The sequence below is a fragment of the Canis lupus genome, chromosome 29, assembly GCF_048164855.1.
Source record: "Canis lupus baileyi chromosome 29, mCanLup2.hap1, whole genome shotgun sequence".
Classification (NCBI taxonomy): Eukaryota; Metazoa; Chordata; class Mammalia; order Carnivora; family Canidae; genus Canis; species Canis lupus.
This window is the reverse complement of record NC_132866.1, coordinates 8,619,612-8,647,004: the sequence shown is the minus strand read 5'-3', so window position 1 is coordinate 8,647,004 and position 27,393 is coordinate 8,619,612. Positions and strand designations below refer to the sequence as shown.

Genomic DNA, 27,393 nt, shown 5'->3' with positions numbered 1-27,393 from the left:
CCTTCCTGCAAATGGTCTTCTCCCTTTGTACCTTCAGACATCCACCTCCTCCCCAGCTCATAGAAGCATCATGTTGCCTATCTTTGCAGTCTCCATGTCTGCGTGGATTCCCTGTGTCTATGCTATTACATTTGATTTTCTCTTGTTAATCTGTCTCTTCTCGATTTGATTCTTAGTCCAAGTAAAAGGTCCCTGAAGAGTAGAAAAAATTCTCCCATGCCAACACTCACCAGATTCAGACTCACCAGGATTCTTGCTAGAGGCTGACCAGAGTGATCAGATACCAAGGGTGGGGGTTTTCATTAACCTGATGCAGTAGGATCCTTGCTAAAACTGGCCTAGGTGGACCAAGGGCAGTGCCCAAGGTCAGGGCCTAGTTAGACACAGAGGAGCTGACCCTCATTTGGTTAAGGAGAGAGTCTTTGTCAAACATCTTCAACACTTGAGGGTCAGGTGGTGGGAGTGAAGCTAGAGCAGGAGGCAGAAAGACTGGCAGGAGAGGGAAGAAACAAGAGGAGAGCATTTGGAAGGAGGGGGGTGTGCCTACCTGAACTGCATCTGCTAAGAGCAAGCAAGTTGGAGCCTGAAGAACATGGAGATGTTTGTGGAGACCCTATTGAGGAGGGGTGCTGGTGAGTGGTGGAGGTCCTAAGGAAGCAAAGAGGGCAAGTAAGGCACACCTTCAGCAGTATCTGGCTGTGCAGGGAAGGGGAGAGAGGATGCTAGCAAGATGGATGCATGGTTCAAGGATGGTTGTCATGCTAAAAATTCGAGCAGGGGAAAAAAATGGAAAGATGTGAGAAGACCAAAGGGATGGCTGAGGATCCTGGGAAGGTGGGAGAGGTGGGACCCAGAGAGAGTTAGAGGGACAGGCCTTTCTTAAGAGGAGGAACATCATGCCCATCGCACTAGGAGGGAAGAAGGATGAGCGGTGCAAACGCAGGACACCAGGTGGGTTTGGTGGCAGCAGGTTGAGGTTGTCCCCATTTGTTGACATTTATTTTTTTCTGGTGGAAGGTGACTCATCAGCTAACAGTAAGGGGTGGAGCTTGGCGGGGCTGGGGGGTGGGGCGGGTGTTGAGATCCCATAATCGGTTCAGAGAATGGGTAAGAGTCCAAATGGAGGTTGGTGACTATGAACTTGTAGTTAAATGAGGCCACATGCATGTCTGTGTCTCCTCACTGTGCCCTGGATGTGGTCACAGTGAGAGTTGTAATCAGAAGTGCCGTGAGACAGATTGGGGGAAAAGTGGGTGGCACAGAGGCCAGCGCGAGGAATTTGGGAGTGATGGAGGTGCCGGGTGGCCAGTGGTGGTGGTGGTGGTGGGCATACATGTCTGTCAAAACCCTTTAAACTGTATGCCACAAATAGTTTTATCTTATATATAAAAGTAAAATCGAACTAGATAGAAGGGGAAGATGGAATGCTGCTGTGGCAGATGAATCTAACTGTATTACATGTTGCAATACTGAGATTTATAATAAATATCTATTGAGTCTTCCTTCAGGGTTCCTGGCTCACAGCTCCCAATGCCTTGGGAGTTTCCTAGGCAGTTAAGAGCAAAGAGCATCTTTTGTTAAAATATTTGGTCTCTTGTTTGCAGTTCCTGAAATCCTCTGAGAGCCCCAAAGGTGAAATGGGTGCCTTGTTATTCATACCAGACCCCCTTCTATCTGCACCTGAATTTATATTAATGAGGTGACTTCGGGATTGCAGCTAAGGGTGTGGGGAATTCCGGGGCTGGGAACCAAACTCATGATTATGGGGTTGGGCCTTTCTGTTTGAGCCCCTAGCCTCCTGGGAGGGAAGAGGGAGCTGAAGGTTGAATTAGGCTCCAATAGCCAATGAATTACTCAATCTGGCCTACGTAATGAAGCCTAGAACCCACAAGGACAGGGTTCCCAGAGCTTCTTGGATGGTGAGCACAGGGAGGTGTTGGGAGAGGGGCCCCTGAGTAGAGAGCATGGAAGCTCCACACCTTCCCCCAACCTTGCCCTGTGCATCTCTTCACATGATGGTTCCTTAGTTCTATTCTTTAATAATAAACCAGTAATCCAGTAAGTAAAATATTCCTCTCAGTTCTGTGAGCTGCTCTTGAAGACTAAACAAGACTGCCCCCACGGAGCAAGTGCTAGGAACCTGCAGTTGATAACCCGTGGGTCTGAAGCATGGGGGACAGCCTGGGCTTGCCACTGTTGTGTGAATGGGGGCCGGGGGCCCATCTTGTGGGACTGGGCCCCTTTGACCTTTGGGATCGATGCCATCTCTAGGCAGATAGAGTCAGAATTGAGTTGAATGGTAGGACAGGCGGCTGGTGTGGGGGAAAAAACCCACGTTTGACTTGGTCCCAGAATTATTACCAGAGAATCACATCACCACACAAAGGGGGTGGGGAAGGGAAAGAAGAAGTTGCAGAAACCGTGTTCTGATTGAGTACCTTTAAGGCCAAAGATGAAAAGAACCGTAACCAAGCACCACACTAGAAGGGATACACTGGTTTCTCACAGTGGTATGGGTTAGCAATTCTGGAACTATCAATGTGCACTAGGTTCAAACAAGTGAGTCCTAGATCATGAGAGCCAGGTTTCTCACTGTCAGAAAGAAGTTACCAGTAAGAAAAGAAGACTGGACGATCAGAACTCTGGGGTGCCAGAATGGAGTCATAGGGAAAAATATACAGCTTCATGCCCACATGTAGGAAGGACAACCGGGGGTTGGAGCACATTTAGTGGGAACCCCTGAATATAGGCATTTAAGGTGAAGCCCTCCATGTTCCGTCAAAACATTTCCTTTGGAAAAGTCTAAGAAGAACTTCGCAGGTTAGCAAACTTCTTGTCTTCTTTTTACCTTCCAAACATTGTAAGAGCCTGTAGGCTTGAACCACTCTAAAAATGTTTGGAATGATATTTCGTTATGCTGGAACGTAATGGAGAAGGGTTATGACTACGTAACAGCTAAACTTAATGGGTTTAGCAAAACTACCAGAACATTTCAGCAGTCAGGGGGTCCTTCACCCCTTTTTTATGCCATGGATGACAAGTATACAGCAGTATGGTGAACTTTAGCAGACCCTTTCTCAAAATGTTTTAAAATACACAAAATATGCAAGATGACAGAGGAAACCAGTGATGATAAAAGTCATAAGAATAATTTTAATTGTGATAATGGTAATATATGTTGCTTAAATAAGATCTACGGTTTTGAAGTAGTGCTGAACATCAAGATGCTTGCTGTTATTTGATATAAAAATACCTAATTTCTTTCCGTGGCAGTCACAGATAACTTTAACTTGTTTGCCTACATTTCATAATTGGAGGAAATGCTTTATTTCAGTTAGAGGTTAGTGAAACAAAGATGTAGTTGCCCCCACCTGAGTTCATGGACTTTATTGCTCTGCCCACAGGAGTCTGCAGACCCCAGGTCTGATCACCACTACTTCTGAGGGCAGCAGAGCTCTGATCCGTTGAGTAGAAAACAGATCAGACTCAGGCTACGGAAAGCATTTGGCAAGGCATAAATAACTATTATTCCACGCAAGTAGTGACTGCTGCTCTATACAAAAAAATGTGATGATGTGGTGCAATGGGTTATAACTGTGGAAAATCATTTTGATGGAGCGGACACCAAAGCTGCAGAGGCTGAGGTCAACACCAAAGGGCAGGGGACAGTTGAAAAGCATCATCGAAACCTCGGGCCTCACATTTAAAGGCAAGGCAGGGAAATGTTTTCTTTATTAAAGATTGTCCTATTAAAAGGACCATGTTTTTCTGCCCAAAAGGATCGGTAATAACAGTGCTTTGGTTAAAAAGGGATTCCATCCACTTAGCATGTACCCACTGTGTTTTATGATGGCATCTTGAGTAAGCTCACCCTACCTTTGTATGCAGCTACTTCCTTTGTAAAGCACATTTGTCCCTGTGGTCTTGTGAATCCAAAATAATGGTTATGTGTCGGGGCACCAGCATGGCTAAGTTGGTCAAGCATCAGACTCTTGATTTCAGCTCCAGACATGAGCTAGGGGTTGTGAGATTGAGTCCTGAGTCGAGCTCTGCGCTCAATTTGGAGTCTGCTTAGGATTTTCCCTCTACCTCTCCCTCCCTCTGCCTCTCTCTCTCTCTCTCTCTCTCTAAATGAATAGATGAGATTTTTAAATAACGAAATAAAATAATTGTTATGTGTTGAACAGCCATACACTTTGTCAGTAGCAATTTTGAGACTAAGTGGATCACAATAGTGTCAAGCAGGAAAAAAATGGGTATTATTGTAATACCTGCTGGCTCCTTAAGTCTCTCAGTGGTGGGCTTTCTGTTAACCTCCAGCACAAAGGTGATACATTGACTCAGAGGCACAAAGAACTCTGTAGGGGGGTCTAGTGAAGTAAATAATCTCCCCTAGAAAGAGGAATCCTGGGCCATGTGTTAGAGTTTTAAAATAACAACAGGCTGGTTTCCTGATCATTTTGTGGAGAAGATTAGTTGGCTCATTCTCTCATTTAATTCCTAAGTCTGTTGAGGGGTCCCGTGCAGGACTCCCCCCACCAACCACTGAGCAGAACGCATGCCACATGTCCCTCTCTTCCTTCTCCATCATCCCATCCTTTCTCCCAGGCCCTGCGGGTCCTTGGTGCTTGCTGCTAATGATCACTCTGTCCTTGCGTTTCTTGGCACCATGGCTCCCTCTTGAAGTCCTTGTGCATCTCCATTTCTTGCCTCCTTTCTTCTTGTCCTCAGTTCTTCCATCTGTTTCATCAGGGAGAAGACATTATTACCTCATGTGCATGCCCTCACCCCTTCCTTCGTTCTAGTCTAAAGTCCTTCCTGTCCCCGTGAGGTCTTTCAACAAGGAAAGAATGTTCCATGCAACTTTGCCCTAAACTATCTGCCTCCTACGAATAAAAACAAAACAGAGTTAATTACAAAATTGAGAGATAGGTATCTTTCTTCTAACTGGCCAATGTTTGTCTCCCCACCTCCCCACATCCCCACCCCAACCTAGAGCAGAGTACATCTACTTCTGGGGACATTAACTACAAAGATTGACCCAAATTTGGGAAAGATTTAACAGATTAATTCATGGTTGGTTTGTTCTCTTTTCATCAATAAGCTTTTCCATGTGTAATCAAAACTATTGAGAAAAAATATATTGCAATATATTACTACTTTTTTTTTTTTAACACCACACACACTTTAAAAAAAAAAAAGATTTTTATTTATTTGACAGAGAGAGCACGCAAGCAGGGGAAGGGGCAGAGGGCGAAGCAGACTCCCCGCTTGAGCAGGGAGCCTGATGCTGCTCATCCCAGGATGCCTCCCAGGACATTGGTATCTTGACCTGAGCTGAAGGCAGATGTTTAACCAACTGAGCCACCCAGGCGCCCCCACCACGTATGCTTTTTAATCCTGCAGAACTTGACTTTGTTTTTTGCCTATTCTGTGAACCTTACAATGTTCCCCTTGGTACCCTGTGCTCTCAGACAATTGTCAGATGCTCAGAACATTCGTTTTGAATCTTGCTGAATAAAAGGAAAACACTACTTCTTTTTTTCAAACAGCTTTGTTGAAGTATAACTTACCATAAAACTCACTCTTTTAAAGTGTATAGTGCAATGAATTTCAGGAAATTTACAGAGTTGTAGGATCATCACCACAATCCAATTGAGAACATTTCCATCACCCCCACCCTCAGGCAACCACTACACTAGCTTCTGACTCTGGATTTGCCTCTTCTGGAAATTTCATATGGATAGAATCCTATAATATGTGATCTTTTGTAGCTGGCTTTTTTCACTTAGTATGTTTGTAGGTTCACTAAAAGACTAATAACTTACTTGTTTCCCCTGTAATAAAATTCTACAAAATGAAATTGGAAAGCTATAGCAAGCATTTCAAATTGGAAGGTTTCTTTTCAACAGACTTGGAGCAAATCCATTGTTTGAGTAGAAATTGGCACATTTGAAGGATCTGGGACACTGCATCAGGGAGACACGCTAATGACCAGAAAAGGCAGCCTTGTGGTTTAACTGTCACTACTGCTGGGACTTGCTCAGTTAGGACCACCACCAGTGTCCTTTGGGGTCGGAGTAGAGATAGCCATTACTGCTTATTGAGCTCCTACTGTATGGCAGATGGCATGCTAAACCCTTCATGTGGGTTATGATGTTAATCCTTAGAAAACTCGAGATTATTATCTGCATGTTTCAGAGAAAGAAACAGATCAAGAGATTTTAACTGTTAAGTTTGAAATCACTTGTCCAAGATCACATGGCTTATAAATCCCAGATGCCAGATTTGAAACCAGTTCTTTCAGACTGCAGAGTCTGTTTTCTTAACCCTGATGCTGCACCGTGTCTGACTAAGGAGAAGCTAAAAAACAGGATTAGCCAGGAGAACCAAAAGAGAACTGCTACCTACGGCCGCCAGGGCAGGGCAGGAGAGGGGCCTTGTTGTCCCCGCGCCCTCACCTATTCCCACCCTCCTCAAGAATGCTCTTTGCAGTGGTCACCCAGTAGTGTTATTTATATTCAGGTTTCCCCTTCGAAGAAGTCCATGAAATGTGACATTTTAAGAATGAATTTTGGGGAACCTGGGTGACACAGTGGTGGAATGTGTCTGACTTGGTTTCGGCTCAGGTCATGGTCTCAGGGTCATGGGATCGAGCCCCAGGTTGGGCTCTGCGCTCAGCACAGAGTCTGCTTGAGATTTTTCTCTCACTCTACTCCCCCCCCCAAAATAGATAAATCTTAAAAAAAGAAAGAATGAATTCCATCTAGAATGTCCATCTAGAAGTGTTTTCTTGAAGGTAAAAGCTAATCATCTGGGAAAGTTTCGTTTAATTAGAAGAGCTCCATTTCCTGGTATGACAATGAATTCAGCTACAGCGACCGGGTGGTGGACCTCATGGTCCACATGGCCTCCAAGGAGTAAGAGCCTCCTGGACCACCAGCCCCAGCAAGAACAAGAGGAAGAGAGAGGCCCTCAGCTGCTGGGGAGTCCCTGCCCCAACTTAATCCCCCAACACACTGAGAATCTCCTGACCTCCAATTTACATCCTAGACCCTGAGGAAGGGGAGGGGCTTGGGGAGCCCTACCTTGTCATGTACCATCAATAAAGTATACTGTACCCAGCCAAAAAAAAAAAGAAATTAGAAGAGCTCACTGCTTGGATAAAGGACATAAAGTTAAACAAGTTTGTGTTTTTGTTCACAAGACAGTGAATTTTCAAACATGCCAGTCTCCTGCTCCTCTTTTTTGGTGACACAAGAGGCAAGAAAGGGGTTAAAAAGTTATTCCCAAAGAAACCGATGTTGAGATACTTCTCTTTATCTTTTGTGTGTCTGTGTGTGTTTCCCCTCTTCAATGGGACTGTTCCTACAGCTCAGACGAAGCTTCCCAACCTGCCTGTCTTCTTGGAAGACTCCTCCCCGTGTCCTAAAGTCTTCCCAGTCAGAAGCTGCCCTTGGTCTAACAAATGCCGCGCTGCCCGGTGCCCCCCTGCAGATGTTTACAGATGAGGAGATGATGATAAAGAACACCGGTGAGTAGACTGGCTCAGTGTCACATCCAGATCCCTCTGATTACCAGCTGGATCTACAGTGTGAAGTTCCATGACATGTTTGGGGGGTATGTCCATCTCAGTTTGTGAATAGAATTTTTTTTTTACACTAATTTAAAACTTTTTTTTTTTTTTTGAAAAAAAAGTAAAGCCTGTCATATTAAGAGAATAAAGACAGATCAGTATTTTTTCCCCCCTACAGTTAAAAAATTTGCCCAAGAACGGGTTGCTCCTCTGGTGTCAACGATGGATGAAAATTCAAAAATGGATCCATCAATAATAGAAGGATTATTTCAACAAGGGGTATATACTTTACAATTCTTCTCATTCTTTCATAAATACTGTCCAGTGTTAAAATGTATGCATGCTTTTAAATTCAGGAACTGTAATGATGGCTTAATGAACTCTTCATTTCCTAGTCAAAATTAGCTGTGTTCTCTTGTAAAGATTTTTATTTTGTATTTTTACCTGGGGGAGAGAGCATGAGCAGGGAGGAGGGAGGAGAAGAGGGAGAAGCAGACTCCCTGCTGAGCATGGAACCAGATGTGGGGCTTGATCCCCAGAAACCCAGGATCATGAGCTGAGCCTGAGCCAGATGTTTAACCAGCTGAGCCACCCAGGAACCCCTCTGTTTTCTCTTTTAGACTGAGATCCTAGTCACAGATTTCCTTTAAATTGATTGGGCATTTTAAGTTAAAAAATATGCTGCTTTTTAAGAAAAGGGCTCAGAAGCAAGAGAATGATTTCTTTAGATCTGTGGTCCTCAACTGGAGGCTGTTTTGTCCCCCAAGAGACATTTGGCAGTCTCTGAAGACATTTTTGGTTGTCACAACCATGGGTGACCCTGGCATCTAGGGGAATAGAGGTCAGGGATGCTGCTAAACAGCCTACAGTGTACAGGACCGGCACCAACAAAGAATGATCCCGCTCAGCACCACCAGGATTAAGAAGCGTACTTCAGTTAGTGAAACCTCAGAGCAGACCATGCTTTCTACCTGAGTCCCTCTGCACGTGGCAAACTTAGAAGCTGAGGCGACATCTGAACTCCACACTAACCAGGGAAACCGATTTGCAACTTCCTAAGTCACATAGCCCTTTGATAGGAGCCCAGTATACAAAATAGACAAAAGTAGAACTGTTCCAGCTCTACGTTGTCAGCATGGGGGCTCCAAGGAGAACATTTTCAAAATCACTGCACTTACTCATCATCTCTCCCTCTCCATAGGTGTGAAGTGATGTTTACTTTTTATTTTGAATACCAGGGATATTCCAGAACTAGTAGCTCCTATTCAGAGCCATTGGCTAAAATCTTTTCTGTTACCGTGCTGGAAAAATTGCCTTTTCCACTGAACCTAAATAGTCTTTACTTCTTCCCCTTGTAAAGAGACCAGCTTTTTTTTTTTTTTTTTTTTTTTTAAATACCATACCTACTAGTGATTTTTCCACTTTTTTCTTTTTTTTTAAAGCGATGAACTGCTTAGGAACATAGAATCTTCTGTGAAGCCCCCCGTGGGTCAGAGGGCATCTGGGAGTCCCATTTTCCAGGCAGGCTTCATCTGCATTGTTGGCAGAGTCCCTGGGCTGCTCTGAGAAGTCTTGGGCTTCCAGGCTGGGAGCAGCACTCCCCTGATGGGGTGGTTCTTGCAGGCAGGGTTGTCTGAAGCCCCACCACCTGGCCCTTGCTTAGGAGGCCTAGCACCACCTGGAGCATCTGTTTGGTTGCACATCCTACACCAGCTATTCTGAGGCTCCTCTTGTCCCTCTTCTGCGGTCACCTGCCATAGCAATAGCTGACAAAAATGGTACTTCCCACGCAGAAAAAAATCGGTGACTTTTTGGGAGAAGCAGTTGTCTCTGACAACTGTTCAAGATACTGTATCAGTTATCACGCCCTCTTCAGACTTAAGCCACGCCCGAATCCTTCAGTTTTTCCTGGTGGGACAGCATCTCTGGATCTCACCTAAGTCTTCCCCCAACTTTGTGGTTCTACCTGCATATCCACTAAGCTTCCCATCAGCTGAAACCTAACAGCTGAAACCCAGACCATAGCACACTGCAATTCCAGAAGTGTCTGGGCAGAAGAGAGAGGAGCATTATCCTTTTACCTGTTAGCAGCTTTGGGTCTTGAATTACAGGTACACACATTCTCTGTCTGAGATGAGGACCCTTAAAAATGGAGAACTATGGGAGTTTCATGTTCTCGACTTAGGAGAATTGGCTGAACAGTGAGACAGTCATGGGAGAGCTTGGCCAGCATCTGGTCGTGTTTACCAGGCACCTCTGCCTTGTCTGTGGTGGTTCCAGGAAACACCACCAGATGTCTGCCAACCACGGGGACTTGTTAGAATGCCCCAGAAGGAATGGTCCTTCAGTTATTATCTTGGCTGAATGAGTCCAGGCGAGGAGCCTGCCTAGAAGAGATTGTGCCCCACTGCCTTCCTCCTTTTCCTCACCATTTGAGACACTTTCTCATGATTCCATTCCATCCTCCTGCAAAGCATTTTACTGATTTCTGTGTTTTTAGATTCCATGAGGAAACAAATGACAGTTCTTGCCTGCAACTACTTCCTTCTCAAATATATAGAGTGTCTGCTATTGTTTTTCCTACTTAGAGGATCGTACAATAACCATACCGAGTTAAAATGAAATATACGTACACAGTTTTAAAATCAGTAATTTATATGGTTAAGATTTAATTTTGAAGTTGTTCTTGCAAGAAATTTTCCCATATAGAAATGAGCCTTCTTAATCTATGTTTCCTTGTTTTTCCTTTTAGTTGATGGGTATTGAAATTGAAACAAAATACGGAGGAACAGGAGCTTCCTTTTTTTCCTCTATCCTCGTGATAGAGGAATTAGCCAAAGTCGATGCATCTGTCGCGTTGGTTTGTGACATCCAGAACACAGTGATTAACAATCTGATGAGAAAATATGGAACAGAAGAACAAAAGGCTACGTATTTGACCAAGCTCACAACAGAAAAAGTGGGTTGATAGGAGTTGTTGAAATAGATCTGATCTCTTCTGAACTTACGACATCATTTCTGCTTGGAAATTCAAAGAATAATCATCAGACACAAAAATCCTTTTTTTGGCCCCAATTATATTAATACTTTTGTTGCTGGTTTCATTTATAGTGAGATGTCTAGAAAACTGCAATTATTAGAATTAATTTAAAGTTAACATTGACTATGTGTGCTTAAGTCTTTAAATCTGTCTTAGACAAGTAGTAGGGTATATTTTAGAAAATAATGCTTTGGAAAGACCGTTACTATTTGGTAAGTACAGGGTTTTAAAAGTGACTAAAGCCTTAAGCGACATGTTTACTTTACCATAAATCTTTGCTACAGAGACTACAAATGCCGTTATTAACTTGGAATTTTTTTGTTTGCACGTGTAGGTAGGAAGTATCTGCCTTTCAGAAGCTGGAGCAGGTAGTGATTTATTTGCTTTGAAGACCAGAGCTGATAAAAAGGGAAATTATTATGTCATCAATGGGTCGAAGATGTGGATCAGCAATGCGGAGTATGCAGGACTCTTCCTGGTGATGGTGAATGTCAACCCTGACCTTGTAAGTCTGAAAGCAGAATTTCTTCCTTACCCCCTTCACCTTTTCTCTTCATATCTCTTTCATGTTTACATTTCCTTTTTATTTTTTTATTTTTTATTATTTTTAAAAAATATTTATTTATTTATGATAGACATAGAATGAGAGAGAGAGAGAGAGGCAGAGACACAGGAAGAGGGAGAAGCAGGCTCCATGCTGGGAGCCCGACACAGGACTCGATCCCCGGACCCCAGGATTGTGCCCTGGGCCAAAGGCAGGCGCCAAACCGCTGAGCCACCCAGGGATCCCCTCCTTTTTATTTTTTAAAAAATTTATTTATTTGAGAGAGAGAGAGAGAGAGAGACAGCATGAGTGGAATGAGGGACAGAGGGAGAAGCAGACTCCCAGCCAAGCAAGGAGCCCAACTCAGCCCAATCCCAGGACTCCTGGATCATGACCTGAGCCCAAGGCAGACGCTTAACTGACTGAGCCACTCATGCACTCCTGCATTTCCTTTGTAGATGAAGCTTTGTCTTAAATTCCTTATTCTCCTCAATACTGAAATGTTAGATGATTGACATCTTTTCAATCTTATTTACTCATCTCCTCAAATATATGCAGTTGATGTGATTAGTAATTATTTGGAGGTTCATGTATTGCCATTATTAATTATATAGGAAGTTGATCTTTCATTTTGGAGGATTTCACATTCTCTATTTAGGAATGAATTTAAGTACCTACATAGTGCATTCATTTTTAAGAAATTTTTTGTTTAGTTGGAAAATAGATACATGGCAAAAAGGTAAATATGTTTTCTCTTTTGTCTTTTCTCTGACATACACTGAATTAAATTTTGAAACTTTTTATTGAACAAAATTAAATTTAAAACATGGAAGGCTCATGATCACAGAATAATACTTTAGGGTATCTTAATAATTTTAATAGTCATAATGGTTTCTGAACAAGTAATAGAAATTACAGACTTCTTAATTGTGAATCTAATGTTTTCCACTTATTTCTTGTTTCCTAATGCACACATGGCAGTTCTGAGCCAACTAATATTAATACTAAAGTTCAGTTTTAGTGTTCTGTAACTTTCAACTCTTGGAAACAAGGGATCTTACCAGTTCAAATGTGGTAATAGCATTTTTTTCTTAGCATTTCGAATCCTCTTTTTAGGGGTATAAAGGCCTTACCTGCTTCGTGGTCGATCGTGACACTGAAGGCCTTCACATAGGGAAATCAGAAAAAAAAATGGGAATCCGAGCCTCTTCCACCTGTGCATTAACATTTGAAAACGTCAAGGTGGGTATCTTAGGATTTCCAGCAGAAGACTGGCATGAAATAAGCTTTACACAAGAAAAGTGTCACAACACTGAGATGGGCACTTGACAGGATGAGCACTGGGTGTTATTCTATATGTTGGCAGATTGAATACCAATAAAAAATAAATTTATAAAAAAAAAAAGTGTCACAATATTGAGCATGCAGAGGAGAATATTTTGTAAAATGTTGATGGTGTTCTCGAGTAAGATCTTGACTAAATGTACTTTTCACAAGTGTTTAGGCAGAGTGGAAACCTTGCTGCCCAGCAGGTGACCTCAGAGCCAATGCTGAGAATTAATCCCATTTATACTTTTAAATTTACATACTTAGGAACCATTTATACTTTATTGATACTGACTTCGGAGATGGACATGCGTTGTGGACATACCAAAGGCCACAAGGTGGGGATGTTGCCCAGTGAGCCTGAGAAACCATCAGGCAGTGCCCCACAGTTTAGAGTGGAATCTGTTAAAAGTGAGGAAGAGAAGATGAAATCAGAGAGGGAGGCAAGCCGTAAGAGGCTCTTAATTCTAGGAAACCAACAGGATTGCTGGAGGGGAAGTGGAGTGACAGGCATTAAGGAGGGCATGTGATATGATGAGCCCTGGGTGTTACATGCAACTGATGAATCACTGAACCCTACCTTTGAAAATAAATGCAATATAAGCTAATTAGATTGAATTTAAAACCAAAAAAAAAAAAAAAAAAACATGAGGAAGAGAAGACAGCCAGAATGTTTTAGAACTTGACACAGATGGAACAGGTTGTGACAGGTTTCTTACCACTCATATTACAACTTGATCTTTTAGTTCATGGGTTCGTGAGTGACACATGTGTGTGCCCATGGGGGACTTTGCAGGTAGATATTCAAGCCTCACTAATGCCCCCAGCCCTTTCTTTCTCTGGTCTGCCCACTCCCTCTCCTAAGGTTATAAGGCTAAATGTATTATTTTATTGTTGCTAGTCGAGATTATTTTAACTACAAATAAATGTTTTAATCTGTTTCTTCTCTCCTTCCGCCCCTCCCTTGTATGCTCATGCGTGTATGTGCACATACCTCTGTTGATATTTATGTCTTCATAAATAATAGTCTCAACAGAAGAAAGGTTTGACGCCCTTGATTTACCCAAGTACTTACATGTTTCATGTAACTCCTAGTATGTTCTATCTCATACTAGAACATATAGGCAAGAATTGGGGAAAATTGTTATTCACTTGTTATCGATATGAGATTCCCTTTTTATAGATTCATTCATTCATTCCACACATGGCTGTGCTGGGTGCTAGTGGAAGCCATAGCAAGCAGCACTGCCGTGAGTCCTGTCCTATCCCAGAGCTGTGAGGGAAGCCGTGGAGAGGGAGACGGAGGCGAGGAGTCACCTTGGAGTTTACTAAGTCCTGGGCTAGAGTCCTGTCACACAAATTGGAAATGTTGTATATATAAAACTATATAATCAAAATGAATTGTATAAAATTAAAAGTAGAAATCACTGCACGTTTTTCCTTTCAGGTTCCAGAAAGCAATATCCTGGGACAAATTGGACACGGCTATAAGCATGCCATAGGGATTCTTAATGAAGGCAGAATAGGAATTGCTGCACAGGTTGGTCACATTGTAGCCATTTTGCTTGACTCTTTCACATTGTGGGTTGATTAAAATGTAGAAAGAAAAAGAAAAAATACATAAAAGTGATGAGTATTGGAAGCTTCTGAACACAAGATGGCGCCCTTCCCTTCCGTGCAGTGAAAGAATGGCTTCTCATTTCTTTCAGATCCCACTTTAGTCAATTATGTAATGCCCCTGAGAACCAAACAATGGCTTAGTGGTGACGCTTTTTTCTGCTTTGAGAACGTTAAGTATTATCCAATACCTAGATCGATAACTTCTCAAATATATTGTAAATTAAATATGACTTTTAAAAAAAATCACCTTTTCAATTTTTGAAGTTCGTTCTAGAAGAAATTTTTTTCAATTAAGAATACCTAATATCCCATATAGTAAGGGCCTGTAATCTGTAAAGAATGAAAGATTTGTTGCTTAGTGTTTTGCATGTGAAAATCAGGCAATTGTATGTGTGTGGTGCTTGAAATAAAATAGCCACAATTAAGTGGATACATATGATGAGAACTATTCCATTTTTTTAAACCAAATTTGCCCTTTTTAATGCACATTACATTTTCCTGTGAAGTGAAATCAGTTGTTTTCTTGATTAACAAAATGAATAGCATCTTTGGTTTTCTTATCAATGTCATTTTGGGGTCGCCTGGCTGGCTCAGTCTATGAGGCATATGATTCTTGATCTTGGAGTTATGAATTTGAGCCCCATGTTGAGTGTAGAGATTACTTAAACATAAAATCATTCTTTTTAAATGTCATTTTGAATATATTTGTTTATTTTTAATCAATGAATATCCCAAATTAAAAAACTTGCAGCGTTTAGATTTTGAAGATGTTACACATATTAGCTATTGGAATAGTTAAATGTTGTACTATACTATTCCTCTAGATTTAAAAAAAAATTTTTTTTTTTGCTGCTGTTAATTTGCTAACAATATTCTTAGATGAAGACTTAACCCATATTTCTCACAAAGTGAGATAATGAGAGAAATGGCCTATCTGTTCTTTTTAATGTTTTTCTGTGATGCAACTTCATCAGCTGTGGCATTAAAAACCATAATACTGGCTCTCCTTGTTCTCAGACGTATAAATAATATAGATGTTCTAGCAGTAAAATACACAGCCTGGGCTTTTGTCTTAATTACTCCAGGTTATCTTATAACCTAATTAAAAGTTAAGGTCAGGGAGTTATTTCTTGGTTAACATTGTGGATGCCTTGTAGAGAAAGAGTCACATAGAACAGCAAACTGAAGGCATCTATCCTCAAAACTGCAGCCGAAGACCATTTAGCTTTTCAGTATTGATAGTGAAAACATTTTACAGAGATGAAAAAGCCTGTTGTGGTTGACAGCTGGTCATATTAATTTTCACGTCAACGTAGGATATTATCAGCTATAAACTTTAGTCATAAGAGTTTAGTGACATCATCTTATCTCAGCCAAAAGTGCAGGGGGTTGCTCCCCCCTGTTTGGGGGTCTTTGGGGGTGGTGTCCTTTAACTTTTAGCACAAAATTCTGTTCTCCAGAAAATTCAAAATAAAAGGCTAAAGGAAAATGTGAATGAACACTAATGAAATATTGATACTTTCGTGGGCATTTCCCCCAAAGCTTTCATTATTGATTTCGTTTTCCTTTTTGTAAAACCCACATAGTTTGACATAATGAGATCCTGACTTAATGGCCACCTAGTGTTGGAATTTAGAAACCGTTTCCAAGCTTGAATCCTTCAAGCTGATTCAAATAGGTGGTTAGCAATGAGACAGCTCGGCTGAGATTGCCACCATGGCCTGACTGTTCCAATGCATAAATCTGTGATTTTACCACATGCTCTCACTGTAGCCCTGCAGGAAACCGTGAAGATTTGAAAACGCTAAGGTCCAGGCCACCCGCGCCCTCCACTCTTTAGACCTCACATCGTGTTTTTTTTTTTTTTTAAATCAAGTTCCCACAGATGGTCCTAATGTGCAGCCAGGGTTGAGAAACACTGCTCTTTTATGTTCAATGCCCTTTCCCCTGAAGCTCTTATTAATCCTGATAATATGCAAAATGGACAAGAAGATAGAAGGTTATCAAGTGACCTTCCATGCTAGCCTTCTAGAAGGACTAGAGGGAGCTTCTCTACAGTCTTTGAGGCTAGTTGAGAGCAACATTGCCATGGCTCGCTCTGTGCCTAGAGACTCAGAGCTTAAACGAGAAGCTTCCTTAGAAGTAACCTGGTTGTATGAGCATAGCCAGGCCAGAGGATTTACCTCTGCTAGAATTAAATACATTCCTATTTACACGAAATAGCTCAAATCTTCTCCCAGTCACTGGAAGTTAAGTTCTACAGATGCAGTGGGCGAAGGTACCCCTTTTATGCCTCCAGTTCTGCCCCTAACCCCAGCTCTTCAATATGCCTATGAAAGGAATTTATACCCTGAATAATTAAAAATGTAAACTTATAACAAAATAAGAAATTGTCCTTTTTTTTTTTTTTAACAGATGCTGGGACTGGCTCAAGGGTGCTTTGACTATACTGTTCCATATATGAAAGAAAGGATGCAATTTGGCAAAAGGATATTTGATTTTCAGGTATATCATTATTAGCTTCTTTGTACCGAACTGTACTCTCGTGGCTTTCTGTTAATGAAGAGCTGTGTCATAAAGCTGTGGAGGGGGCCTCCTCAGGGGGATTTTAATGGGAGAGGTAGAAAGGAGGAAGGAATAGGTCTCCGGGCACATACCTATGAATGCCTTGACCTTCTCCAAGGACAGAAAGCAGTCCTTGAGGGCCACCTGTAGCATGACTCCAGATTTCCTGGTGAGCATTTCAGAGTTGTCTTTGCCCTGTTTCCTAAGGTCTGGGGCATGGGGTCTGCAGTCAGGCTTCCAGGGCTCAAATCCCAGCTCCCTGTCTTAGCAGCTGTCAGCCATGGGCAAGTTACCCGCCGCCCCCCAAGCCCTAACTGCTATATCTCTAAACTAAAGATAATATGAGGGTGACTTTGCATCGGGTAGACGTGTAGAGTATTTACCACGTTGCCTGAGTGTAATGAGTGCTTGGTAAATGCTGACATTTATCCAGAGTCCCCTGTGCAGGCCAGAGCCACACAGTAATCCTCCAAAGACTACACTTTGATACTTCTTGCCTGTAGAAGGTATAGTTCACCGCAGTGAGTACAAGTGAGGTCTTCTCAGCCAAGCGCTGAGAAAGATACTGGCCTGGTCTAAGGATGTGTCTTTTCCGGCTCCCCAGATAAGGGGACTGTTGGTGGCAATGGCATCTTCAGTCCATGTTGAGGCCTCACCAGGTTAGGGAAGGCCCAGAGTGGCAGCTTACCAGATTTACTCAAGCACTTTACCTAAAAAATCCAGAGTAATTACTTTACATGTTGGCAAAACCTCCCTGTAAGCAGCTCTAGGCTCCAAGAACAGTTTCTCGTTACATCGCCAGCTCTGTTGTGCTGCATTGTCTTCAGGTGCTATAATAAGGACTTGGCCTCACACAGGCACACACAGATTGCATGTGCATAGATATTTCAAGGCATAGCAAGTTCTGGCCTGGGTGCACCCAGTTCAGTGCAATGAATGTGTGCAATCAGCTTAAAGCCTGGAAAGAACAAGCATGTCAGGCCTGGCCAGGGCCTCCCTCAGCCCGTGCTGTCAGGGCATCTTACACGTGGGAGACAGAAGTTCCTAGAGACTGAGTTCCCAAAGACATGCAGGGAGTCATGTGTCAAATGATAGGTGTTTAATCTTGGCTTCAGGTCTGGTTTTCATTTCATTATACTAGAGTACTTTCTTCCTTTTCTAAAGACTTTTTTATTGATTTTGAGAGCCTGAACAGGGGAGACGGGTGGAGGCAGAGGGAGAAGCAGACTCCCTGCTGAGCAGGGAGCCCCATGTGGGATTGATCCCAGGACCCAGTTTAGTAAACGCTAAACTGACCGAGCTGCCCAGACGCCCCCACTAGAGTACTTTCTCAGAGCCACATAGATTATAAGGAAAGGGACAGAATATGAAGACGGTTTGTGGGAGATCTCCTTTGTACACAGGAAACAGCATTTCTGTGTCTGTGGAGTTGGTGAGGGAGGGATACGGGATCAGGTGAACTAATAGGTATAATCCCGACTCTTTTAAAGATGCCTGATGTGAGTAATTAAAAGAAAACTGTTAGAAATTTTATCTTAAAAAGCAGTGTTATTCATTTTATATAACATATATCTGAAGCTTTTATTAGTTTTCCCTAACTGCTTTCATCTCATTAGAATGATTTGGTTTTTGTTTTGCATATACTCATTCATGTCTTTCTCTAGACTACAAGTTCCTTGGGCAGAGATCAGGCCTCTTCATCTTTATTTCTCTCAGTCATTTATTTAGCATAGATTCATTGAGAATGTTCTCTATGCCAGGCCCTGTGTTCATAATGTAGTCAGGGAACCAGGATCCAGCAGTGCTTAGTTCTCTTAGAGCAAGAGACATGCCAGAGTCACTTTTATGCCTCTCATGGTACCTGTTTTATGCCTACTCCATGTCATTGGAGTAGACAACCTGGATGGCGATTGTTGGTTTATTTGAACTGAATGTACTTTTCAAAAATAATTAGAATCTCTGCATTCTGCATACACAATTCTAAAACTGATATTGGCATCAAAATAGGCAGATCGACTGATCTGAGTGGACAGAGCCACCAGGCATGGGAAACCCATCCATTTGTAATAAATGTATCTCTGCCCATATTTCCAGAAAATTGTTTACAATTCTAAACTGCTAATGTTGGGATCCCTGGGTGGCTCAGCAGTTTAGCATTTGCTTTTGGCCCAGGTTGTGATCCTGGAGTCCCGGAATCGGGTCCCATGTCAGGCTCCCTGCATGGAGCCTGCTTCTGTCTCTGCCTCTCTCTCTCTCTCTCTCTCTCTCTCTGTGTCTGTCTCTCATGAAAGAATAAATAAATTAAATATTTTTTTAAAAAAAAGTAAATAAACTAATATTCATACCCTCACTCGCCAGCTCACTTCTTTATTTGATTAACATTTGGTGTGTGGTCCGTTACCCTCTAAAATTTCAGAGTAGTAGTAATTTTTTTCAGGGTGTTTTGTTTTTTTTTTTGTTTGTTTGTTTGTTTTGTTTTTTTTTTAAATTATTCTTCTGTTTCTGTAACCCTGACTGGTATCTGCTCCGGGATATTGCAGCAGCGTTGCTTCAGTGAAGTTACTTAAAGATAATTGGAGCTTCATATATTCCTTCACTACTTTGTAGCTAACAACATCTCCTTGATGCCCTGAGGCTGTATGCAGAATCAAAACTTTGTGAATTCAAGTGAATAAAAAATATATTCATACTTTTGCTTTGCCAACACTTAGTTTTACCTTAATTTTGATCATAAAACAGGTTTAAATTAATTATTAAATACTACAAATTTTTAAACCTAATTTTGTGATTATTTTTTTAGATCTTGCCAATTACAAAGAATTACATGAACTTTGAGTTTTCAAAAATTTAATTTTGGATTGCAGATTTTCAAGTATTTCTACAAAACGAATGTAAATTCCATTTAGGGGATATATTTTCATTCTGTCAGTGGTACATATCCAGGCAAGACTTGGAGGATAAGTTGCATTTCCAGAAATCATCATTCTCTAACATGGGCCTGAATGTTACAGGGGCTCCAACACCAAGTGGCTCACGTGGCCACCCAGCTGGAAGCTGCAAGATTGCTAACATACAACACTGCTAGGCTTTTGGAAACCGGGAAGCCAATCATAAAAGAAGCATCTATGGCCAAATACTATGCCGCAGAGGTAAAACACAAACAAAATATGTAGTTCAGCCTTCTTCCCCCAACCCCCTGGTATGTATGTATTAACCTTTTCACTCAGGTGTGTTGATTAAACATTTGTTTTTCAAATAAAATAGGAGACTTTCCAGTTCCTACAACAGAAAAGCTTCCGTAGGAAAGTGCTTTAATTCTGTGAGGTCTCAGTGCTATCACAGGCTCTTCAGTGGAAACTGAGTCGCCCAATTCAGATAGAACACTCTTCATAAGTCCCTGGGTGAGCCTCATCTGAGTGACAGCATCCTACCCCTGGTTTCCGGCTGGGGCACAGTGAATACCAGGGAGATCATGTGAAATGAAAACCCCAAGAAGAGGTTGTTAATGTTTTCATTGAATGCTTCCTTTTGATATTTCTGTTTAACCCAGTAGACTTTGGCTGGAAAACTTTGCCAAATCACTGGCTGCTGCGTCCCCAGCTTTGCAGTTTGCCTTGGTCATTCCATAGCTTCGAATAGCCCCTTAGCCTCTCAGCCCCCAAATTCAATCACCTGCCTCAACCTCCCTTCTGAGGTTCAGACTAATAGATCCAGTGTCCGCTGGACCTGCCCACTCGATTATACCTGTGAGAGCCTGAGCCATCCTGCCACCTTCTTCGCCCTCGTCCCCACCTTGAACTCACCATCAGTTGCTGAGGCTTCTGCCCCAAGTATATATTATATATTTATAATATATAATATATTTTTCTCCCTTTCCACTGCCCCCTGTCGTCCTAGCTGTCCCATCTCTTGACCAGACGATGCACCCATCTCCCTGCTGCTCCATTGGTCCCTGTTGCTTCCTCTGGTCCAGCCTTCCCTTTTCAGAACGTCCGGGTGGCCATGTCACTCCAGCTTAACTTTCATGGCTTCTCACAGCAAAGGGAACAATATTTGTATTCGTTTCCCGTTGCTACTTTTAACAAATTACCAAAACTCAAGTGGCCTAAAACAATGCAATTTTATTACCTCCTGGCTCTGGAGGTCAGACGTCTGAAATGAATTATCACTGGGATCGAATCATAGTGTTAGCAAAGCTGCCTTTCAGAGGCTCTGGGGAGAATCCATTTCCTCACTCTCACCACTTCCAGAGGCTGCTCACATTCCTCAACTCATGGTCTTGTCCTCTGCCTTCAAGGCCCACAGGGCAGTGTGTTCAAATCTGACCCTAGCCCCCTCCCCACTTCCCTCTTTCCTTTACGAGGAACCTTGTGATGCTATTGGGCGCACCCAGGCTATTCAGGACCATCTCTTATCTCAAAGCCCTCAACTTAGCACATCTGTGGTCTCATGGTCATGGAAGGTAGCAAACACTACAGTTTGTGGAGACTAGCACGTGGTCATCTTTGGGGGCCTTTACAGTACTGAGCCTGCCTGCCCCTGTGAGGCCCGCCTGCCTCTTCATTCTCTTCACAGTTTGCCTGGACCCCAGCCCACTGCTCCCTCAGTCCCTGAGGTTGATAAACCCATCTTCCCCTTGAAGCTCTCCCATGTGTTCCCCAACTTGAAATGTTCCCTAACTTGTCCTTTGGGCCTCAGCGAAGCTGTCATCTCCTCGCATGCCCCCTCCCCCCACCTCTGAAGTCCGTTCACTTTTCTAGCCAGCTCTCCTGTTGCACCATAGAGTTGATCTGTTTCTGTAACTGTTGGCTTGACATGTGAACCAAAAGGGCAGTGACTGGCCACCATGGGGTGGTGGCCACCTGCCATGGCTTACCCCATGCTGACAGAATGTGTGATAGAAGGAAGGCCCTTGATAAATTTGCTGAATAGATGGCGCCTGGTGGCATGTGACTGTGTCTGAGCAATACCCTGATTTTCTTCAGAAAACAGGAATGTTGTGAAATAATAGGACAGTTTGTATAAATGATGTAGATAAGGTGACGATGCTATCTTACCAAGTAACTTCAGTCCTTTCACTTGCCAACAGCAGTCAATTAAAATGTCATTAAAATATTCTGCAGGAGCATTTAGGGTGCATGAGTTACTTGGTTTCAGCGTGTTATTTGGTGCTTGGTTTTGGCAGGTTGCGGGCCTCACAACTAGTAAGTGCATCGAGTGGATGGGAGGAGTCGGCTACACCAAAGATTACCCTGTGGAAAAATACTTTCGAGATGCAAAAATTGGTAAATAGATTTTGTATGTTTTATTTTGCTTTCTTTTATTTGCCTCTGTAGCTGTTTGGGCTGCTGTATGTGTTTGAGTTTATATTACTGTACTTAGGCAAAGGCAATTTTAATCTCTTCAGTGTTGTGTTTATTGGCTCTCTCCTTTTCGATGGCTGTATTTTGCCCCCTACCTCTTCCTCCAAGAAAAAGATGGATTATATCTTTTTAAAACCTCAAACTGCCTTGTTCAGTGCCTCAACAGATTTTTAGTAAAGGTGCAACAAGAGTAACTGTTGTAATTTTTCTTTTACTAAAAACGTTAATATATTTGAGTCATCAAATGGCGAATCTTAGCTTCCTTGGAAGGTAAGTTCTAGTTTCAGAAGCCTCGTGCCTTGTCAAGCCTGAGCATCTGGTGCTCCACTGCCAGACAGGAAGACCAAAACGAGGGACTTTGAAAAGCTTATGCATTGATAGTTTAGGAATGAGAGACATCAGCTGTTTCATACTGATTCTGGAATCAGAATCTAATTTCCAAATGGAATCTTCTCGTCTCTTAGAATGACTGTCGCATAGCCCCACATTCAGGGACGTTGAAAGATGTCACTGGTGACAGTGTTACAACCACTACAGAAGTAACGTGTAAGAGCGATTTCTTGTGTAGACGCGTAGTTCTGGATGCCCTTCTCATTGTTCTTTTTGTTCCCTTTTATTTAAGGCACAATATATGAAGGAACTTCAAATATCCAGCTGAACACCATCGCAAAGTGTGTTGACGCGGAATACTGACCCCCTCAGGCATGAGGCCTCTCCCCCTTGTTGCTGGTATAAAATTCTAAACTATCGTGCCTTGTTGGAGAAGTAAACCTCTGCAGCACTGAAGTATTCTGTTGAAGCCCTTTATTCCTGATTCTTGGGGTAGACCTTTACTCTCTTATCTGTTTTTCCAGTCTGCATTAAATAGGCACAGGAAATGATTTTGCAAATTTGGGAAGAAATGCATCCATATTTTCTCCAGAACTGTTTTTAAAGTTGCGTACACATTCTAGCTTCGGGTAAGACAGAAGTTTCACTCTGTCAGCATTTGGAAAAATACATTTGGAGTATTACTTACAGGCGTGGCTATTTTATGTTCCTGTTACATCTTTATTTTTTGAAATCAGAGAAGCTTTTGTCATAGTTGGCAATTCTACAGATCAATTCTAAGTTTCTAAACTAGGTAGAAACTGAAAATGCATTTAGAAGAATCTAAAGAAAATTGAATTAAAAAAATCTGAAAGTTCAAGTTCTAAATATCTGGAAGTAGGTGGAAAATAAGTGTATTGTTCTGAGGATCACATGATGGAAAGCATTATTTTGACAAAATAAAGCAATATAACTTGTTACTATAACTGACCTGCATAAAAGATGCATTTCATGTTGATTTCAGCAGATCATTTTAAAATCAAGTCTCTCGGGGCACCTGGTTGGCTCAGTCAATATAGCAGCATGTGACTTTTGATCTCAGGGCTGTGAGCTCGAGCCCCACATTGGGCAGGAAGCTCACTTAAAAAAAATTACAAGCAAGTCTATTAGTTTTCGAGCATAAAGTTTAAAAAACTCGGTTTCATAATCAGAACATATTCAATATTATAATATTTTATTCTGTTATTTTTCAACATCATTTCTTTCCATATTTGAATTGAATAATGTTTCATCAAACTTAGTTATTGGGCCTGATAAAGTAATGCAGAAATTATGTTTTGGTTCAGTGACTCTCAAGAGGGAGAAGTCTTGGCAGCCCAGGTAGCTTAGCGGTTTAGCGCCACCTTAAGCCCAGGGCATGACCTGGGATCGAGTCCCACGTCAGGCTCCCTGCATGGAGCCTGCTTCTCCCTCTGCCTGTGTCTCTGCCTCTCTCTCTCTCTCTCTGTGTCTCTCATGAATAAATAAATAAAAATTAAAAGAGAGAGAAGTCTTGTTCCTATAAAGAAGTATATCAAAATCTTAAAAGGAATGAGAGAGAGACAGGGCCTATAGAGTTTGAAAAAGCATATTCTGTGGTGTAAAAAATAATAGAGAAATTATTTTATACCTAGGAAGGCAAAAATAAATCTATTGTCTCACAGTACAAATTATAGAAAGGCAAAGCTCAACAAAACATATAGTAGGTGATGCCATTTCTTCGGTATTGGGGATTCTCAATGAGGAGAGGACCCTGGCCCTCCCACCCAGGGAAGTGGACAAGAGAGTGGTTAGAGTTTTATATTTTCTGAAAAAGTGTCATGAGTTAGAGATGTTCAAAAATGTTTCAAGGTTCAGTGCAAATGGGAAGCATTTTAGTACGTAAATGAAAGGATCATGTTTATTAAGAAAACTTGACATTTTAAAAGTAGTTTTGGTTTGAACATTGATGTTTCTTGAATTGGCTTAATTTCTATAACACAAATCACAGTTAAATATTCAGAATTGGTAAATACAAAGAGCTAGGATTACTTTAAAATATCAGGAAGAAATAAAGACAGATTTAGACCTTGGATCAAAAGAGATAAAGTCTACTTGACTTTCAAATAGGGAGATGATAGAAACTCATTCATTCAGTCTTTCCAAACAAAAAGACAGTGTGATTAGATAAGGAAAGTAGGGGAGGGGCACCTGAGTGGCTCAGTTAAGTGTCTGCCTTCAGCTCAGGTCATGATTCTGGGGTCCTGGGATGGAGTCCGCATCAGGCTCTCGTCTCCCCCCAGCTTATGCATGCTCTTTCTCTCTCCCCACCTCGAATGAATGATGAATATTTAAATAAGGAAAGTAGGGGAGTAGACGAATTTCCCTAAAATGGAGCTGAACATCTTTAATGTCTGTGATTATATAAAAAAGAGGTGGGCTTTACAAGTAATGCAGTAGAAGCCAACATTAGTAAGAAAAAATCCCAGCTGGTTCCTGTGGAATTATAAACATGTGAAACTAGAATAAACCTTGTGTTCAAATTAGTAGCATCGGAGAAACTCCTGTGTGTATCCAGACCTTGAATGTATATTCAGTATTGATAAAAATCTAATGGTGTGTATATATTGGTGCATGTTCACAAAAGCCAGTTAAAAAATTAATTATATGTTATAGTTAATGTATCTACCTACTATTAATGAATCATCATTATTTTACCTTTTGCCAAAGAGGATGTTGTGGGGTTTTCCTTTTTTATTTTTTTTTTAAGTAGGTTCTGTGGCTAGCATGATCAAGACCTGAGCTGAGATCAAGAGTTTAGACCCTTGGGGCACTCTTGTGTCTCAGTCAGTTGAGTGTCTGACTTTTAATTTCAGCTCAGGTCGCGGTCTCAGTGTCACAAGATCAGGCCCCATGTGGGGGGCTCCACTCTCAGCAGGGAACCTACCTGAGATTCTCTTTATCTGCCCCTCCCCCTGCTCACTCTCTCTCAGATAAATAAACCTTAAAAAAAAAAAAAAAAAAGAGTTGGTTAACCAACTGAGCCACCCACACACCCAACCCTTATATCTTTTCTTAATAAGCATGACTTTGGGGTCTTTAAAACTGTCTGCTGAATTAGTGTCTAGTGCAGGATGAGCTTGTTCACCTCCTGAAGACTGTCATTTTTCCTTGTTAATTTGAGGATCAGGCCTCCGTGATTCTTGGTGAACCCAAACACCAAGGAAACGCTTGGCTGTCTTTGTGTGGAAGGAGCTGGATTCAGCCCAAGAGCCAAGTCAGGATTGTTAGAGATTTATTATACAACACGAAAATGAATCAGTGTCAGAAATTTTAGAATCATGGAAAGTTAAACCTAGAAAGACCTTAAAGAATTATCCAGCCAACTCTCATTTTAAAAGTGAAGGATTCATAGCCTAGAATATTTGACCACGGTCGTCTACCAGGGACAAAACAAGGCAAGAATCTAAATGTACGGGATCCCAATTCAGTGCTCTTCCTCCTACTTGACATCATCTCTGTTCAACAGATTTTTGGATTTCATTCTTGTTATATTTCAGTATCCTTGTAGATTTATTTTAGGCTTAACTGACAAAGAGTTAACATTTCAAAAGTGTCGTGATTGACCACTGTCATTGCTTATATATTTATCCCCTGACAAAGACACTAGCTCTCATAGGTTAAAGCTGGCATGTCAGATGTGAAGATTTCCGTGTATGATTGGGGTTTTTGATTATGACATATGTTAATAAATGTACTAGTTTATATCCTTGCTGATCTTTCCTGATGTGCAAGTTTCATTTTAATGTTATTCAGTGTTACAAAATCAATATTCTATGGAGAATAAAAAATACAGCACTAAGTTAACTAGAGATCCTTGCTACTCTGAGGAAGCAAAGTTGTTTGCTACACATACAGATGAAGTAACAAAATCATGTAATCTTCCTACAAAACAGGTAACACCTTCGTTTCCCGTGCTGATGGCTTGCCTCTCATGTAAGCCAATTTCATTTGTTTTCAGAGAAGAGGTCGTACAATATAGACCAAGTTTAAATTCTGATGCTAAAGAAAATTTTACTGGAGGACCCTTTTTTTTTAAAAAAAATAGCAAAATAAAGCAGCTCTTCAGTAGAGAGGCCACTTCTTTTGAGCACATCTCCACAGTATAGATTTTATCTAGCTGATGTTTATGCCTGTGTTTTACAGTACTACTTTTGGAAATTTTCTATTATTGTGCCTTTTACCCAGCGATACACTATGGCTCATGCCATCGGAGAATTCAGCCTATCTGTTCCCCATTATTTCCTACATTAGTTTAGAAATCTAGATATCAGCCCCTTTCTTCTTTTGTCTTTCAGTGGCATGGGCCGAGCATTCACAGGGTCCAAGGGTCTAAAGTGCAATACGGAGACAAGAAAGCCTAGATACCTACTGAAGTGTGTTGTTAATCTCAGGTGTCATTTTTCTATTCTCATTAGTACATCCTCACACAGGGATTGAATAGAAAAGTACCAAGGACAACCCTATGCAAAGCTATTTCTTTAGATCCTTGAGAATGATGACACTGAGCATTACCTCTCTTAGCTCTTACCATGCGCCGGCCGTTATGGCGCATAGTAAGTCTATACTCTTGACTCTTACACTCACAAAAACACTATACAGTAGGCGCTCTCCTGTTAGCCCATTTTGCAGGGTGAGAGACTGAGGTATGGAGAGGTTAAATAAGATGCTTGTTGGCACATGAGAGTAATGATGCAAACTTGAGCAGTCTGGCTGATGAGGGCCCCCAGGTTCGTTCCTCTGGTCTTATGCATTTGTTAACCTTCAGGAGGTTTCCAGGAAGATGCCACCATGATCTTTTCAAACAGAGAAGCTAGCTGGGAAGAGGAGCTGCAAGACAAATCAGTAGGGGTGGTGGGAGCCGTGTGTTTGGAAGAAAGACTGGGGGGGGGGGGTAGGTCAAAGGAAAGATGCAGCTAGAAGGAGAGCAAAGTACCAAAAAGGGCACTGAAGCAGGACCAGAAAATGTCCT

General features: G+C 41.7%; 1 protein-coding gene across 4 annotated transcripts in view; it reads left to right on the top strand.

Annotated features, from left to right (window-relative positions):
- Positions 1 to 26,133, top strand: part of ACADSB (acyl-CoA dehydrogenase short/branched chain) — a 40,341-nt gene extending 14,208 nt beyond the window's left edge. For 2 of the 4 annotated variants that reach the window (XM_072804999.1, XM_072804998.1), the window contains exons 2-11: positions 7,375 to 7,534; positions 7,755 to 7,855; positions 10,329 to 10,535; positions 10,951 to 11,121; positions 12,277 to 12,402; positions 13,934 to 14,026; positions 16,522 to 16,611; positions 19,683 to 19,820; positions 21,857 to 21,956; positions 22,657 to 26,133. In XM_072804999.1, coding sequence (XP_072661100.1) covers positions 7,498 to 7,534; positions 7,755 to 7,855; positions 10,329 to 10,535; positions 10,951 to 11,121; positions 12,277 to 12,402; positions 13,934 to 14,026; positions 16,522 to 16,611; positions 19,683 to 19,820; positions 21,857 to 21,956; positions 22,657 to 22,727 — 1,134 coding nt within the window. In that variant the 5' untranslated portion in view covers positions 7,375 to 7,497 and the 3' untranslated portion in view covers positions 22,728 to 26,133. The remainder of the gene's footprint in view (positions 1 to 7,374; positions 7,535 to 7,754; positions 7,856 to 10,328; positions 10,536 to 10,950; positions 11,122 to 12,276; positions 12,403 to 13,933; positions 14,027 to 16,521; positions 16,612 to 19,682; positions 19,821 to 21,856; positions 21,957 to 22,656) is intronic. The other 2 variants (XM_072805000.1, XM_072805001.1) reach the window with 1 other exon arrangement.
- The last annotated feature ends 1,260 nt before the right edge of the window (positions 26,134 to 27,393 follow it).